Source organism: Thermobia domestica, chromosome 4, assembly GCF_964235325.1.
Source record: "Thermobia domestica chromosome 4, izTheDome1.hap1.1, whole genome shotgun sequence".
In the NCBI taxonomy this organism is placed as follows: Eukaryota; Metazoa; Arthropoda; class Insecta; order Zygentoma; family Lepismatidae; genus Thermobia; species Thermobia domestica.
The window spans coordinates 312,578,642-312,594,351 of NC_137457.1; the positions used below are offsets into that span (position 1 = coordinate 312,578,642).

Here is a 15,710-nt window from a genome sequence, read left to right on the forward strand (position 1 = left end):
AAGAGTGGTAAATTTGGAGGTTATGTCCAAGCCCTTAGGGGCAATGAGCACTCCTGGTTTTGGACATAAGGCGACATCGAAAGACATATTGATGGATAGGTTGTGCTGGGGGAAGGCAAATAAGGAAAAAATGTCTATTCTACCATTGCATATAAGGGGAATAAGGAAACAGTGTTTATTCTATCATTTTGGCATATTTGAACAATGGAAATTAGAATCGTGTATTCTATAATTTCAATCGCTGTTCTGCGACCTTCCTCAGGATATCAAAATCAAAGTGACACTTCTTTCATCTTTATAATGATAAGACTCGCTTTCACTCAAACTTTCATTAAAACTCGATTAATTAGTCATTTATAATTTACATTAATCAACTTTTACAATAGAATACGTTTTGAAAAATGAAATGAAATCTTTGTTTTACGTCCCACAATTATGCCGGCTAGGCTAAAGGAGACGATGATGATAGGAAATGAATGAAATGGTGGAACGAAGAAAGTGGAAGGAAACGGGAGAACCCCCGACAAAACCTACGCACACGGTGCTTGTCCACAAAGCTCACTTGGCGCCGGCTGACATCGAACTACGAACCCCATGCACCAGAGTGAACGCTCTACCACTGAGCCACTGCGGCCCCAGATTACGTTTTGTCAGTCTTCTTGTGCAAATATACATTTATTACTATACATGTCCACAGATATCAATCCTTATATAAAATTATTCCTATGTTTAACGCCTCAAAAGTTTCATCTAGATATCTTGAAAGAGATCGCTAAGCAGCGAATGAACTTATAGGATAAAAGAATATAATTTCCACTGTATCAATATGTCAAAGTGGTAATTGTAAAATGTTTAACATTTACCAAATGCTATTGAATGAATAACAATTACTTTCAAAACCTTTCATGTTGTGCAAAAGCTTCAAGAGACGATATTTACGTTATACTTTGTACCATACGACTTTTAGTCTGTAAGAAATAAAACTGCACATGGTACACATTAGGTAGTATCCTTCATAAATACCCAATAATCTTTATTGTCTTTCCAGTATGCGCGAAAATAATAATAATAACAGTGAATAGTGGGAAGTGTAATATGACAATTTCACATGTGGTTAGAGACGAAATGTACAGCACACAATGGTATATCTATCTTAAAGATTTCAAAGGATGGCGTGTATTACCCTTTCGACAACACTGGGGACACGGTGGACCAGTATCTTTCAGACAGTGGTTTTGATGCCTATATGGAAACTAATGGTTTCATTTGAGTTACAATTTTCCTTAGATGTACTTACGGAACATGCCTTACATTACTGTTCTCAAAACTGGAAAGCTAACTGATCATACAGATGCCCAAAAACAATCAAGAAGAAATCTTGGAGTATGCCTCCACTGGAACAGAATCGAATGAGAACACGAATTTCCTGACACATGTAAATGGTGTCTCCCGATGCTTCTGACCTGCGAATGGGAGTAACAAAAAGATACGAATGTGAACGATCTCAATACGTTGGGTTTGTTTATCCGAAATCTTGTGAATACAGCGTCGCCACTTGAATTGGTGTAGTGAAAAATACCTACAGAAGTACTGTTTCAGGAAAAGTACAAGTCAGTCAAGTGCGAATACGAATCTCCGAAAACACGAGAACAATCTAAACCAGTCTGTTTATTTAATCAAAGTATTTAAGACTGAATTCAACACTATACTAATGAAGACAGGCTTCCGCTGAGGATCGAAGCCATAATTACGAATGTGTGCTAGACCATTCTGCTTTAAAAGCCATACATTTTATTTATATTTCCAATTTATATTATAGTACATTAACCAGAAGGAGTGGAATTCTGATGAAGACACAGTTAATGTGTTGAAACTGTTACGTGTTTGTGTTTTTATAAAATTTTACAATGATTCTTTAAAAGACACATATGGATGTAATTCACATTTGTAAATTTTAAGATCTATTACCCTTTAACCGCCGAAGAACGTAACTCCTGCGTCAAGCCTTTGCAGTAAACCTTAGTAGCTCAGCCCTAGCTAGTGAGATAATCTTGGTATCAATATGTTCCTGAAGGTTGAAGCTTGTCGGCGTTATGCGTTTTATGCGTGTGGGGCGTACCACGGCGGAGAAGAGGAACGGTAAATTTCGTGTTTTTTCGCATCAGTTATTTTGGAGGGACCATTCCCCCTCATGGATACAGTCATAACAATTCGTATGTGTAGCAATGAAACAGTCCACTACGCGCTAAACTAATGCAAAAATACTTGCTGCTTATATGGGGGGGAGTAGGGGAGTAGGGCAAAGTTGGCCAAGTTTTTGAGTCTCAATTTTTTGACGTAATTTACATTTATTTTCTGGACGATTCCGGAATTGCACAATAGGGTAGAAATTGCACAAGTGTTACCTCGTTGGAATCTGTGATCCATAAGCAGGGACGTGAAGTTTTCGTGTTAACGATAACATCGAAAACGTGAAAAAGGCAAAGTAAAGTATATAGATATACCAAAATATATGATAGAACGCCGTTTTTGGTGTTTTTAAATCCCGAAATAACGAGAATTTGGTACTGTTTTCAAAATAACACCGAAATGCACTGCATAAAGCGATATATTCACGAAATCGCCATGTTGGGCGGTAATACTAATAAAATAACACAAGTTTTCTTTGCAACAAAATGTGATTCACAGAAGACCAGTTATTTCTAGACCGGTTGGTTAGTGGAAGTTTGCCCCTGAGATTTTGCTGCCTGTGCTCTTGAAACAATATCTTTGCCAGCTTCCAACGTTGATTCTGAAAGATATTTTTTTCAGAATACAACTCCGTAGTTACGGTAAGGAGGCAAAACCTTAAAGAAGAAAATGGGGAAATATTGACAATTTTGTCCTTTGAAAAATAAGAAACACTGAAGAAACTATAGATTCGGCATTCAGTGAAAATATGTGTTGATAATATGAACTGCATTTAAATAAGTATATTGTGATTTTTTTTTTTTTTTTAAGTGTAGAAAATGTTAAGAAACACTATGCTATGAATTGCGTTTTAGATAAGTATATTGTGATTTTTTTTTCTTTTTAAAGAAGAAAATGTTAAGAAACACTGCACTGTGGTTTTTAGTCGATATATGTATTCAAATCATACATTAAATAAATCTAAGTTTCGGAGGGATATCGAACCATTTTTTTCTCAAATGGTAAGTTCAAGAATATAATTTATCTTTCAAGTTTAAGATGTCAAAATTTAAAACTATTCGTTTAAATTTAAAATTACATTTTATTTCAATTAGCTTTCACACACCACTTTCTTTTTATTTACAATTTACTTGCTTTTCAAAACCACTACAAAATAAAGAAAATAACCACTATTTGCTTGTATTAAATCGCGAAAAATAACACCGATTTTGGGCAAAAAATAACACCTATTTCATGGATAAAATGAAACGAAAACTTCACGTCCCTATCCAAAAGCTTTCTAACGATGTATGAATCATGACTCTGATAATTAGGGAGGTCACCAGGGCCGACAACGTGAAGGTCTGCAACAGCCCTTCGAAAATGATACACAGGGCGCTTTTATAAGAATTTTGTTCTGAATTTTTATCTCGCTTTATATTGCAGCAATGGCTAGCATTTCTTAACATTACTGTCAAGCGTAGGGGGATTGTAAGGGTTGCCAGAGCCCCCCAAATTCTATTTTATATTATATATATATAATCTTTTTATATCTTCTTTTTCTTCTACGAAAGGGCGAGAATTGCCAAGTGTTAGCTCGTTGGAATCAGTGTTTCATAAGATTTCCAACTAGGTATCAATCATTACCCTGTGATACTTAGAAGAGTTACCAGGGCCCCCAACCTGAGAGTCTATGATTTCGTTCAAATCTCTCATGTGGTTCGGATTCCACGTTAATCAGTAGGTCCCGTCTCATATAGCCTCGCTACTGAAAAAGACGTTAAACTCAAAATCAATTCATTCAAATCTCTGTCCGATGTATAAAGGTTAAAAGAACTCGAGTTCGCAGTTTGCATACGGTTCCAGTGGAGGCGCAGCCGTATGTCAAAAACAAAGAACACAAATAGGAGAGAAAAATCTAACTACAAACTGCAAATAAATAGGACAGAGCACGAAATACTTACGCTCATAGTTGCCACTTCTTGAAAGACTCGGACTATCTAAAACGAAGTCTACCTTCTTCTTAGAAGGTGTTTCTGCATTGTCTTTCCTCAAATCAGCAGAAGAACCAAGATTTCTTCCCCCGTCTGCCTGATGTAGTTCTCCATTGTTTTCCTCTCGAGAGCGATTACTATTATTACTGGCAGCTTGAATTCGTTTGATTTGATTCTGCAAAGAACGCTCCACATTTTGTGGGGACGACTGAGGTTTACTCTGAAGAGAATCTGCCACGGAGACACTAGTATCTTTTAGTTTTGGGAAACTATACCGTAGATATGGCGGATCGTAGTTGTCTTTCATTACAAATTTATGATTTTCCCAAGGTATATCTTGTTCAGAATCTGAAAACGAAACAAATGGCATTGTAGCACTTTCACTACTTTGTGGAGGCTTTATAATTTCGCTATAACTAGAGATCGTAGATACATTCGTGAACGAAGGCTGATGTTCTACTTTATCAACAGTTCCCGCTCTTTCTTGACTATTTTCAGAATTCTGAACTGATTCTTGACTATCAGAAGGTTTTGCCCCTTCAGGTTGCGAAGACTCATTTTCAAATTGTAGCCTTCTTCGAGGTGTTTCGCTTTTTTTGTAATTTAAAGGACTTTTGTCAGATTGTTGGTCACTACGACTATCATATGGCATTTGGCTTAGTAAAATACGATCAGACCTGCTTGGCGTGACCGGTCCACACACTGGCACTTTAAACTCTTGGCAAATTTCTTCATTCACAGGTAGCTTACACTGACTATCCGCTGACAATAAATCTCTCAAATCATAATTTGTACGCAAACTAGTGTCCTCGTAGTATTTTGGGGGAACAGAGCTAGCATTACCTTTACTTGGACTTCTCATTACATCTACGTCGTAAGCTCTTGAATAGTGTTCTATATTGTTTTCTATCGCGCGTTGTGTTTTCTGCATTTCTAGCAAAAGTGCCTCCATCTCCATTAAATCTACGTATTGGTGAGACGACATATGCACTCCTCTATTCGTTTCACCGAGAGGTAGCACGGCTTTGGGTTTGATTATTTCTTCATTTACTGGCAAACTGGTGAACGATCTGACTCCAAAATTAAGATCAGGAACAGACCTAATATCGTCCCCACAAGCATATTTACTTTCTCGTTCACAGTACTTAGGGGCTGGCATTCTTGAATTTCTCAACATCATTTGTTGGTTATTTAAATTATCCAAGTATTTGTCCAATGCACTCAAATTATCTCGGAGATCTACGTTATCTCCTTTTCCGCCGGACATTTTGCTAATTTTCTCAGGTTCCTTGGATTCTGCGTCTACAGATTTGGTTTCTTGATGTTTCAAAGCCTGTAACTCAGTGTCACTTTGAACAACTTTTAGATTCCGATGCACGTAGTTTCTACTCGGAGTTACACTCGATTCTGGTGATGAGTTACACTTACTAACATCCACTGATCGAACACTAGTTTTTCTATTCCTTGGTGTTCCAGGTATTGAACGCGGTTTTTGTTTTCGTGCAGAGCTCACCGTAGGTCGAAGATGATGCGGTGTTCTATTCGAATATCTCTCACAAACACTAGAAACTTCCGACTTCATCTGACATGAGAACAAGTCTTGACTTGAATTTCCATTCACCACTATGACATTATTAGTACAAGTGCTAGGTAGCAGATTAAACGACTGGTCCAGAAGTCTTATATCACTAGAAAGACTGCTGTTTTCAATTGTATGTATTCGGTCTTCTAGAGTATTCACATGAGATATTAAATCATCTATCACTTTTCTCTCAGTATCAAGAAGCTCTTTTACTTCTTGAGTACACAAAAGGGATTCACGAATGGAAAGATCCGAATCTTCAGAATCAGACGAATGAACATTAAAGAAATCAGGCGGGATCAGGAGCAAAACATCCGTATCATCCGTATCACTCATCCCTCACTCCTCGATATTTCCTCATGCATGTCTCCCTCATCCATCTGGAAAGAGAAAAAAGAAATATTATTCCATCTGTCTTCTTCGAGTGCAATAAGGGTGCAAAATTAAAAAAAAAAAAAAAAAAAAGACTTATTGGCATTGTTACTGGCTGTGCCTGTCCGCTGCCATGCAAATAAATGTTTCGTCACTTCCAACTGAATGTTCTGTGACGTCACGCACTGATGCTAAGATTCTCAGTAAACCACACGGACAGAACAAGGAGTATGTAAGTGCTCTGTGACGTCACACTTTGTTCCTCCCGTTCTGAGTAAACCAAACGGAGAGAACAATTGTCGCAAAGTTATCAATTATAAATCGTTCGATTTGCAATAGTATAGGGGTATGTCCACGGAAATAGGGACAAAAATTCATGAAAGAAATATAGTTATAATTTTTAGTCAAGTTGTTCTTTTGATAAAAAAAATATAGTTGAATGTAGCTGGCATCATTAATTTTTTTTTAGAGAATTACTATTTTCTTATTTTTCCCGTAGGTTACCTTTCATCTATTAAGTTTTAATGTTGATTATATTATACAAGCCTTATTTATTATTAAATAGGTCTTACTTTTTTCTGTCGGTATCCCAAGTAAAATTTCATATAACTGATGAAACCTTTTCTTAAAGTAAAGTTCAATGTTCAACTTAATTAAACTGTGCTTATTTCAAATTATTATAAATGTATGTTGCTTATACTTAATAATAAAAGACCGTTGACTAATGTAACGTGAGTTACCCAACTCTGTGCATATTCCACTAAAATAAGTAGTCATAAAATGTAAATAAAAATGCAATATTTTTGTCATAATTAAATTGTGTGTGTCACTATCTTACATAGTAATTTCATGCACATAGCTATGCCAGGACAAAAGAAAATGTACTAAAAAATCACAGGTTCTGAATGTAGGAAAAAAATTTGTAACATGAGTTACTATAGTATTTTCTTTTCTCCTAGGTTTGCTATATCATATAAAATGACGATATTTGGTAATTATCTGTATAAATAGACAGCTTTCCTTTTAAAAAAAAAAAAAAAAAAAAACGGAGCTTTTAAGTTTATTGTGGTTAGTATCCTTCAAAATATACGTCATTACGTAACGTGAGTTACCATGGGCATACCCATAGGCCTTTAGCTGACGTTATTGACTTGTCAGTAGTACACACAGGAGGGAAATAAAGGAGGGGGAAATTTTGAAAATTTCCCTTTTACCAAATTTTTGCCATTGTTAGATGGCAACGCTGGGTTCTAGGTGAAAAAGAAAAATTGCAGACATTTTCTGTTATGTGGTAAATATATACTGAAAGTTTTGTCTTGATTGATTCACAAGTAAAAGAGTAGTAAAATATTTTGTATTTTATAATTTTGGTCACTTTAACAATCTTTGGATTTAATGGAAGAACTTTTGCCACATAGAAAGATCTCCAGCTCACACTGTAACTGCCCAAGAGATACAAATAATATCTAGTTTTATAATTTGTTTGATTAGATGTACTATATGGTCTGGGCAAATGTAACACATGTGTTATAATAACTTATGACAAGGAAGTATAAGGGAAATAAATATAAAATTCACACGAAATATTTTCCTTGACATTTTCCTTTACTAATGTGAAAATACTAAAAGATAGAACTGGAACTATATGCCACTTTAATCTTAGAAATTCACTAAACACTAATACCCAATATTTAATTCACAAGTAAAGACATTCTTTTTAAAAAATCTTTAACATTTCATATTTTATAACTAAGAAGTGTGCTCCAAATTTGATATGAAGTGATATTCTCAAACAACAATTTGTTATTCTTCTTATATTACAGTACACACTGACACTTTCATCCCACGTTTACACACATATTCTTCACTTTACATTTACAGAATGGACAAACACAGTATTTGTTTCACTCTACAAGGACATATATTAACTTTTGCATATGTCTTGCACGTAAAAGGGGAGATAAATTCAGGAGGTCTTAAATATTTTGTCGTTATTATAGGCTTATAATACCCTTTTTCTTCTGTGTAAGCATACTCTAATGGATTCAGTGGTTGAGTTTCATCCAGCACAGTCACCCATACGTAGCACTGATATGCACGCTGTATATAAAAGACTATCATTGATGATGATGGACTTAGTTGAGAAAACTTGATAGCTTTTGCTTTGTGTTATTGTTCAAATCGTACCATATCACAGTTTGTTTTTGATAAACCAAGAACTTTCGCGATAAAAAAAAAAAAAAAAAAAAAAAAAAAAACCTCGACATTTTGTATAATTCCTTCATCTAAGGGAGCAACCCCAAAATTGCTTAACAGTATTCTTCATGTCATTGCTGTTTTACGTGTAAGTTTATAACCGCTACCAGGTTATAGAAGGATTTTTTGTGGACACTCTGTATATTTCGTAAAGACTGTGATTATTATTTTCGATTTATACTTTATTCTGCAACGCACATAAGTTCTTTCTTTGGTGGGAATTGCTTCTTTCCCACACAATTGGACAAAGAAGTCTTTCATCGTTTTTTCATATATGTATTTAAAACGTTGCTTTTGCTGAGAACATTTCAGTTAGTGACTAACCATTTCAGTGTTTCTCCCTGACTTATTATATGCACAGTATATATTCTGCAGTTATTTGGAACTGAATTAAGTGCTTTCTTTAATCACTTATGGAAACATTCCAACAGATTAGAGAAATACGGGCTGACCAGATGTCCCAGTGGCCAAAGTGGCACCAGCCTCACAATTTTTGCAGTTCGTTATCTGTACTTTCTCACGCCAATGTTATCGCCGTGTCTAGTGCATTATAGGCAGTTGGCTAAAATTAACATAAATTCTTTTCCGTATTCTGTTTGTATGTGCGTACAGGTGAGTTAACTGAGTGATTTTTGAAATGAACTGCCAACCTTTTTTAGTTGATCATCGCAACCCGTACCTTGAGCATGGGTGCTCGAGGAGTTTGACTCCAGGTCTGGAAGCCGTAACCACGCATATCGCGTTGAGCTTCAAATGTGACTATTTTTAAGGGGCACAAGCTATTTAGCCGGTGAAGGACTATTTCTTACGGCTAGCCCCAATTAGTGAAGTCCCAGGTTCACAAACCTAGTGCGCTAAAAAGTTATACTCGCGCCCTCCAATATCAGTATTCCACTGTGGAGACCTTCTTTTTGTTCTAATTTGCTGAAGAATCACCTCTACGTTTTAGGACGGCTCAGCGTAACAACTGGATTCATCGTGGGACGATCCATACAACTTTTCCCTAGTGCTAATTCCCAAGTGTGTCAATGGTGTGAGGGAAGCATTTACAGTGATATCTGAATCATAATCATATATATATAAAGGGCTATATTGCCTGAAAAGGGCAAAGTGTGATTTCAGCGACGAAAATTATTATATTTATCTAGTGTTCAGTGTTGTGTCCATTCCTCTTCGCTATTTTTTTTTTCAAAATAGTGTTCTAATAAATAAGTATAGTGTCATTTAATTCAGTGTGTTTTCGTTGTTTGTATGAGTGATGTTTGTGTGCGTTATGGTCTGGATGACCGTCTGATCGTCCGTGAGGTTTTCGAGACGAGACACCCGAACCTCTCGGCGCCTAATGCTCATATTATTGAGACCGACAAGCGATTTGGAAACAGTTTGTAACCTTTTCTTGGAGAGGTCCTTCATCGTCCTGTCCAGGTAAGTTAAAGTATCAGGAAGATACCTATTGGTAGTACCACGAGCCACGGACAGCGACCAGATTACACGGAGCGGTTACAAATAAATGTCCGCCCAAACAGCGACTTGAACTCCAGGCGATTACAAATAAATGACAGCCCGAACATGGACCTCAAACTCCTGGCGGTTACAAATAAATGTTCGCCCGAACAGTGACCCGAACTCAGGCCGGTTACAAGTTTTGTCCCAACTTATTTGTGGTATCACAACCAGTTAAGACTGCGAACAGCAGGAAGAACATATAAAAGAGTGTCATCCATGTTCTCCGTCATTGTTTGTAGTGGTATGTACCTCATAGATGGTCGTGTGTCTTTGACAATCCATAGTTCTGTCAGGCTACATTTTTGATAATTCTTTTTGAAATGGTATAGTGCGGAAATCATAACATCTGTATCTATTGAAGCAATCATAACTCTTTTAATGGAATCAGTTTCGACCATGTGTTAGATGTGTTTCATGATTCTATCATTAGCTTCGTCATATTCACAGTAAACATCTGGTACCAAATTAACAGATCCTTCCGTTAATTTCAGGCATAGCTTTGGGTTGTTTGTGATCTCCTCCCACAAAGATTTTGCGCAATTTCATTCATTGACAATCCAATCAATGAAGAGTTCTTGCAAACATGTTTTGTTCTGGCTTAAACCTCCAAAAAGCAACCATGTTGAGAGAACGGGGTACATTGGAATTACTAGCAATTACATCAATAGGATTTTTTTTTTTTTTTTCACCTCAGCCGCTCCCAGTTTTTGATACTTTCCTCTTGATACAAATTAAACACGATGTCAGTGTGCAAACAACCTTTGGAGAGTCTTAAAAATATCTTTCACAAGAAGTCAAAATAGTCTCCAAACGTCTTACACATATCGTAAGTCGTTTGACATAGACTTTTCGCGCATACACCACAAAGTCAATCACAATTGCTACTCTCGCTTCCTGCGTTGGTAGATAAGTAACTACATATACCATTCTTATTTAAAAAGTGGTTTTCAAGCTCTTTGCTGAGTTGTGCTTTATCTGTTTTCTTTAAGAACCCAACATTTGTTAGCTAATAATAATACGATGTAGATGTAAGCTCGTATTTTAGTAGCGTCTCAATATCGAAATTTCTTGAACATGTTATTTCTATAAATCAAATTGGAATGCCGACTCAGTTGCAGATACATGTTTCTTTGTCTCTGGAAATTGTTTCGAATGGGATCTAGAATACCTTTGGCTTCATCAATCAGCATTTCTTGATTGAAGTTTTTATAGCTAGTATCTCCTTTTTCTTGCATACAGAGTAAGTACTTATCTATTACTTTATCATTTTTTGTTCTAGTTATAATGTTAGAAATTCCACAACTATCAACTTTCGAGAGCGGATTTTCTGGCTTAAGCACAAGAGTTAACATCTCTGAAATATTATGCTGCTCTTAAATTGTTGGACTTTGAAAACTCGTGCATATTCATAATCTTCATTAAGGCCACAAAAATGTCTCAAAAAGTATGTTATGTTTTCTTGCTCATGTGTGATAAGATCGTGTTTTGTCACAGCTTCTTTTTATCTGGTTACTCCGATTATACCTCCATATCCCTTCACTGACTTACTATAGTGTTGCTTTAATGTTTGATCCAATGCAACATTGGTAAATCAATTCTTACTATGTTGAACTCTAAAATGACCGTTCTTAAACTCATTTTAGTTTAGAGGATGTTCTTTTCTAGTTTAAGTAATTGTGGTAATACAGAGTACACCATCGTGCATAATTTGTTCTGTCAAATGAGAAGAAAAGTGGCAAAACACTATTGCTTCCAATAAGCAAACATTTCACTTCTTTGTGCTCCACTTTCTCTAAAAGGGGGTTGCCTCGTTAGAAGAACTTGTAGCTGTCATTTAAAAAAAAAAAAAAAAAAATCTTGAAACCCTACCATATTTTATCATGTACACATAGTCTTGAAAGGGTCGTAAAACGTTTTTTCCATCTTCCAAGGAGTCGAACAGTGTGCACTTTCTGGGACGTCTTGCTTCCTACCTGCTCTCGCTCTTCCGCTCACATAAAGGAAAAACCAGTTTCGCCGCTTCTGAAACAACGGATTCTTTTGGACAAGGAGGGAGAGTGCGCCAAAATACATGTTTTTAATGAGGAGGTTCAGTGTTTGTCTACTAGAGTGCAGTGCTGCATAGGTGGAAATACCTTTCTTGCTTTCAAGAAGTTGTAATATGTACACAGTAAATAGAAAGATCGGGTTGCAAGGTTTTTTTTTTATGACATCTACAAGATGCATTTAACGTGGCAATGTGGCCTAAATTTCTCAATGTCCGCTCTGATGGCACTTAGGTTTTCGATTTAGATAAACTTTGTTCTTCATACACTGATAACTGTATGCGTTTAACTGTTGAGAACAATTCGGAATATTTAGTTATATTAATTTGTTCCATGAACGCCTTCCACCTCAATGTTTCCATTACTTCACAAAGTATTCCTATTGCTCTAACTCCCCTACAATGGTGGTTTCCTTTTAAATCGCTTTCAGCAGTATGTGAACCCATGGTTTCAACTTCCAAAGCTCCACTGTCCTTGAGGTATATATTAATACATGCAAGCACGACTTTTTGAAGACGAAATCCTCCAAGACCAAGAAAGATGTTGGAAAATTTTTCGGGTTGAAGAAGCTGGATTTCTTTAGCTATATGATATACTTCTTTGTCACACCACAGTGAACTCTCTTCAACATTTAACTGGTGCAAGATATCTTGGAAAATGCACATTGTTGTATAAATAGAGTCATACTGAGTTCCAGGATAGGGTAGAATTGAAGTGTATTCCGTAATGGTCCTATGAGATAGATGTTTAGACAGTGCACTCCTAAAAGTGTTTCTAGAGGGAATCTCAACTTCCTGAGGGAAATCTGCATAAGGTACGTTGGATCTTTTCAAGAAATCTGGAAAGAAATCATATGAGATCCAAATTTCTGCCTGGCTGTTTTACTTCATTTGCTGTAATTAGGTCACTGCTAGGAACGAAAGTACTGAGGATACTGCACCTTGTTTTTGGCTTTGTGTAGAACAATAGTTTTTGGGCATCTATATCTTCTAGTGAGAGTTCGTGAAGTGACATCAATGCCAAACATTCCCAGGTATCTCTCCGGACTATCAGGTTCTTCCAATGAGACATTAAGTTAATCATTCAGATGGTGATCTTGAAACAAAACAAGTAATGTGTCATGAGTTCCATCCATTCCAGAAAATGTAGCTGCTTCTCTGTCGAAATTATCCATAGCACCTCGAACAGGAATGTCTGGTTTTATTGATGGTGGTATGGGAATACGGTCTCCTTCAGCCCTAACAATAGTCCAGTTTACTAGTATTTGATTTTGGCATAGTACATTATCACAACTGCGGCATACTCCATGTCGGTTGAATATGGTAATGCAAGTTCTCGATCTACTTAAATGGTGTATTACTTGAGCATTAACGATATGTAACAGTATTTTTAAGCCATTGTGTATTAAGAAATAAGATATCTGAAATAAGATATCACATCTACGTTGAGTACTCGATGATGCCTTATAATCAAAGGCAAGCACTTTGATATACAAACCGTATTTAATCTATCTTTTGTAAATTTTGAACTATTCGGTCAATATGTTATATTCTATAGATTTAGAGGGGGGCGCGGTGGCTCAGTGGTAGAGCGTTCACCTCCGGTGCTTGGGGTTCCTGGTTCGATTCCAGCTCGGGCCGTGTGGACTTTGAGGTGGACAAACACCGTGTTCGTGGGTTTTCTCGGGGTTCTCCCGTTTCCTCCCACTTTCTTCATTCCACCATTTCACTCATCTCTCATAATCACCGTCTCCTTTAGCCTAACCGGCATAACCGTGGGACGTAAAACTTAAAGATTTCATTTCATTTTTTCTATAGATTTAGAGTAACAACCAGTGCTTTATAAGGAAGAAAATTCTGTATCACTTATCCTTAAATCATTGATCTTCTCTTTATTGACGGCTTTGACGTTAACCTCGACTTTTAGTCATAGTCAAGACTCCAACAGTGCTGCCAACCCACGCGCCAATAAATTTCCTCTTGTATTTACTGTGCTAAAGGGAAAAAATGAAACTTTTAAACGTTTTTTCTACGTTTTTCATTCCCTCCCATACGCACTACTGGCAACCCACCTAAAAGCCTATATTATTAGAAGCAGATCGAGGTATTATTTGTATCTCTGCAGTAGTTACAGTCTGAGCTAGAGGTCTTTCTATGTGGCAAAAGTACTTCCATTAAATCTAAAAATTGTTAAAGTGACCAAAATCATAAAACACAAAATATTTTACTAATCTTTTACTAATGAATCAATCAAGACAAAACTTCCAGTATATATTTACCGCATAACAGAAAATGTTTGCAATTTTTCTTTCTCGCCTAGAACCCAGCATTGCCATCTAATAATGGCAAAAATTTGGTAAATGGGAAAATTTTGAGGTAAGTTTTCAAAATTTCCCCTCCTGTGTGTACTACTGACAAGTGAATAACGTCAGCTAAAGGCCTACACTACTGCAAATCGAGCGATTTATAATTGATAACTTTGCGACAATTACAGCTTGAGCTATATGTATTTGAAAAGATCACAGAAAAAATTTAGGAAATATGAAAAGACTATTCAAGATGGCGGCCATTGCGCAATAATGACCACGATTCAGAACATGTGACCAACTTTTTTTTAAAAAACACTGATGATAGTAAAACTCGATAAAACAAACAAACTTTCTGGCTCTCAAACTTCCAACAGCACTCTCCTAGCTGCTAGACAAATAACACTACTTGTGGATCCACTGGCAACACTTGTTTTATTTCACTTATCCTTCCTTCCTTTGCTTTACTTATCTCTCACAGGCTTTTCTACAATCACAAAACCTTCTCCTACGTCACAGATCGGCCAGTTGGAAATGACTGAGTTAGACATTTAAATACAGTATGGATCATACGATCTCTGTATAGGGAAAACCTACAGTAACAGAGCCTGACTCGTTAAAGTTAGCAACTAAAAAGTGCTTTCACTAAAGACGTGCTCAAAATAGACGCATACAGTCGCGTCGTGAGGCAGCATTCCTGACAGTAGCTAATCAAAAAGCGCTTCCCTTTCGTATTCCGTCTCTTCACCAAGTTCAAATATGGAGGGTGTACCTCTGCAGTTAAAATGTCTAAACTTTATCTGCATGGTTATGGGTGATTGAATTTTTGTAAACTCCTTCACAACGAAAACACGCTGTTCTACCCTGTACGAAGTCGCCATCTTATGTGACGTCACGTTTGTGTTGCCAGATAACAAAAAAAAAAAAAAAAATGAATAGCTGAATTCAATATGAGCCAGGTATCGTAACTGTACCGGTTTTCTGTGCGGAATTGTTAAGATCCTGATATACTACAAATAATACAATTTTTTTTCCTTTTTTCTTTAATTTGTTTTTTATGAGTGAAAGAAGATAATGAAATGCAACTTACCACATTCACAGATAATGTTATTCTACAACAGAAAATATAAACCTGAAGAATTTTCAGTATTGCCACACAAAGAAATTACAGTGTTGTCAGAATAACACTTCCCCAAAATCTAAGTTAAGGCAGCTACTACAAGAACGACCTGGACTGCATTTGATTACATATCACGCTGTTTTGAATTCTGTGAACTACTTTTTAAATAATAGTTCTATTTAGTTTGTAATAAACAAAATAGTTTTAATATACAGTTATTAAAATTGAATAGTAATGTTATTTTAAAAGTAGTAACATTTGATTATCTCCTTTCACTTATGAAAAACAAGTAAAAGAAAAATGATAAATTTTGTATTATATTTAGTATGTCAGGTTCCTAACATTTGTAATGGTAAACCTT

General features: G+C 36.2%; 1 protein-coding gene across 5 annotated transcripts in view; it reads right to left on the reverse strand.

Annotated features, from left to right (window-relative positions):
• LOC145684324 (uncharacterized) overlaps positions 1 to 15,710 on the reverse strand; it is a 100,836-nt gene that overhangs the window by 75,014 nt on the left and 10,112 nt on the right. For all 5 annotated transcript variants that reach the window (XM_081756522.1, XM_081756523.1, XM_081756520.1 and 2 more), the window contains exon 3: positions 4,134 to 6,125. In XM_081756522.1, coding sequence (XP_081612648.1) covers positions 4,134 to 6,081 — 1,948 coding nt within the window. In that variant the 5' untranslated portion in view covers positions 6,082 to 6,125. The remainder of the gene's footprint in view (positions 1 to 4,133; positions 6,126 to 15,710) is intronic.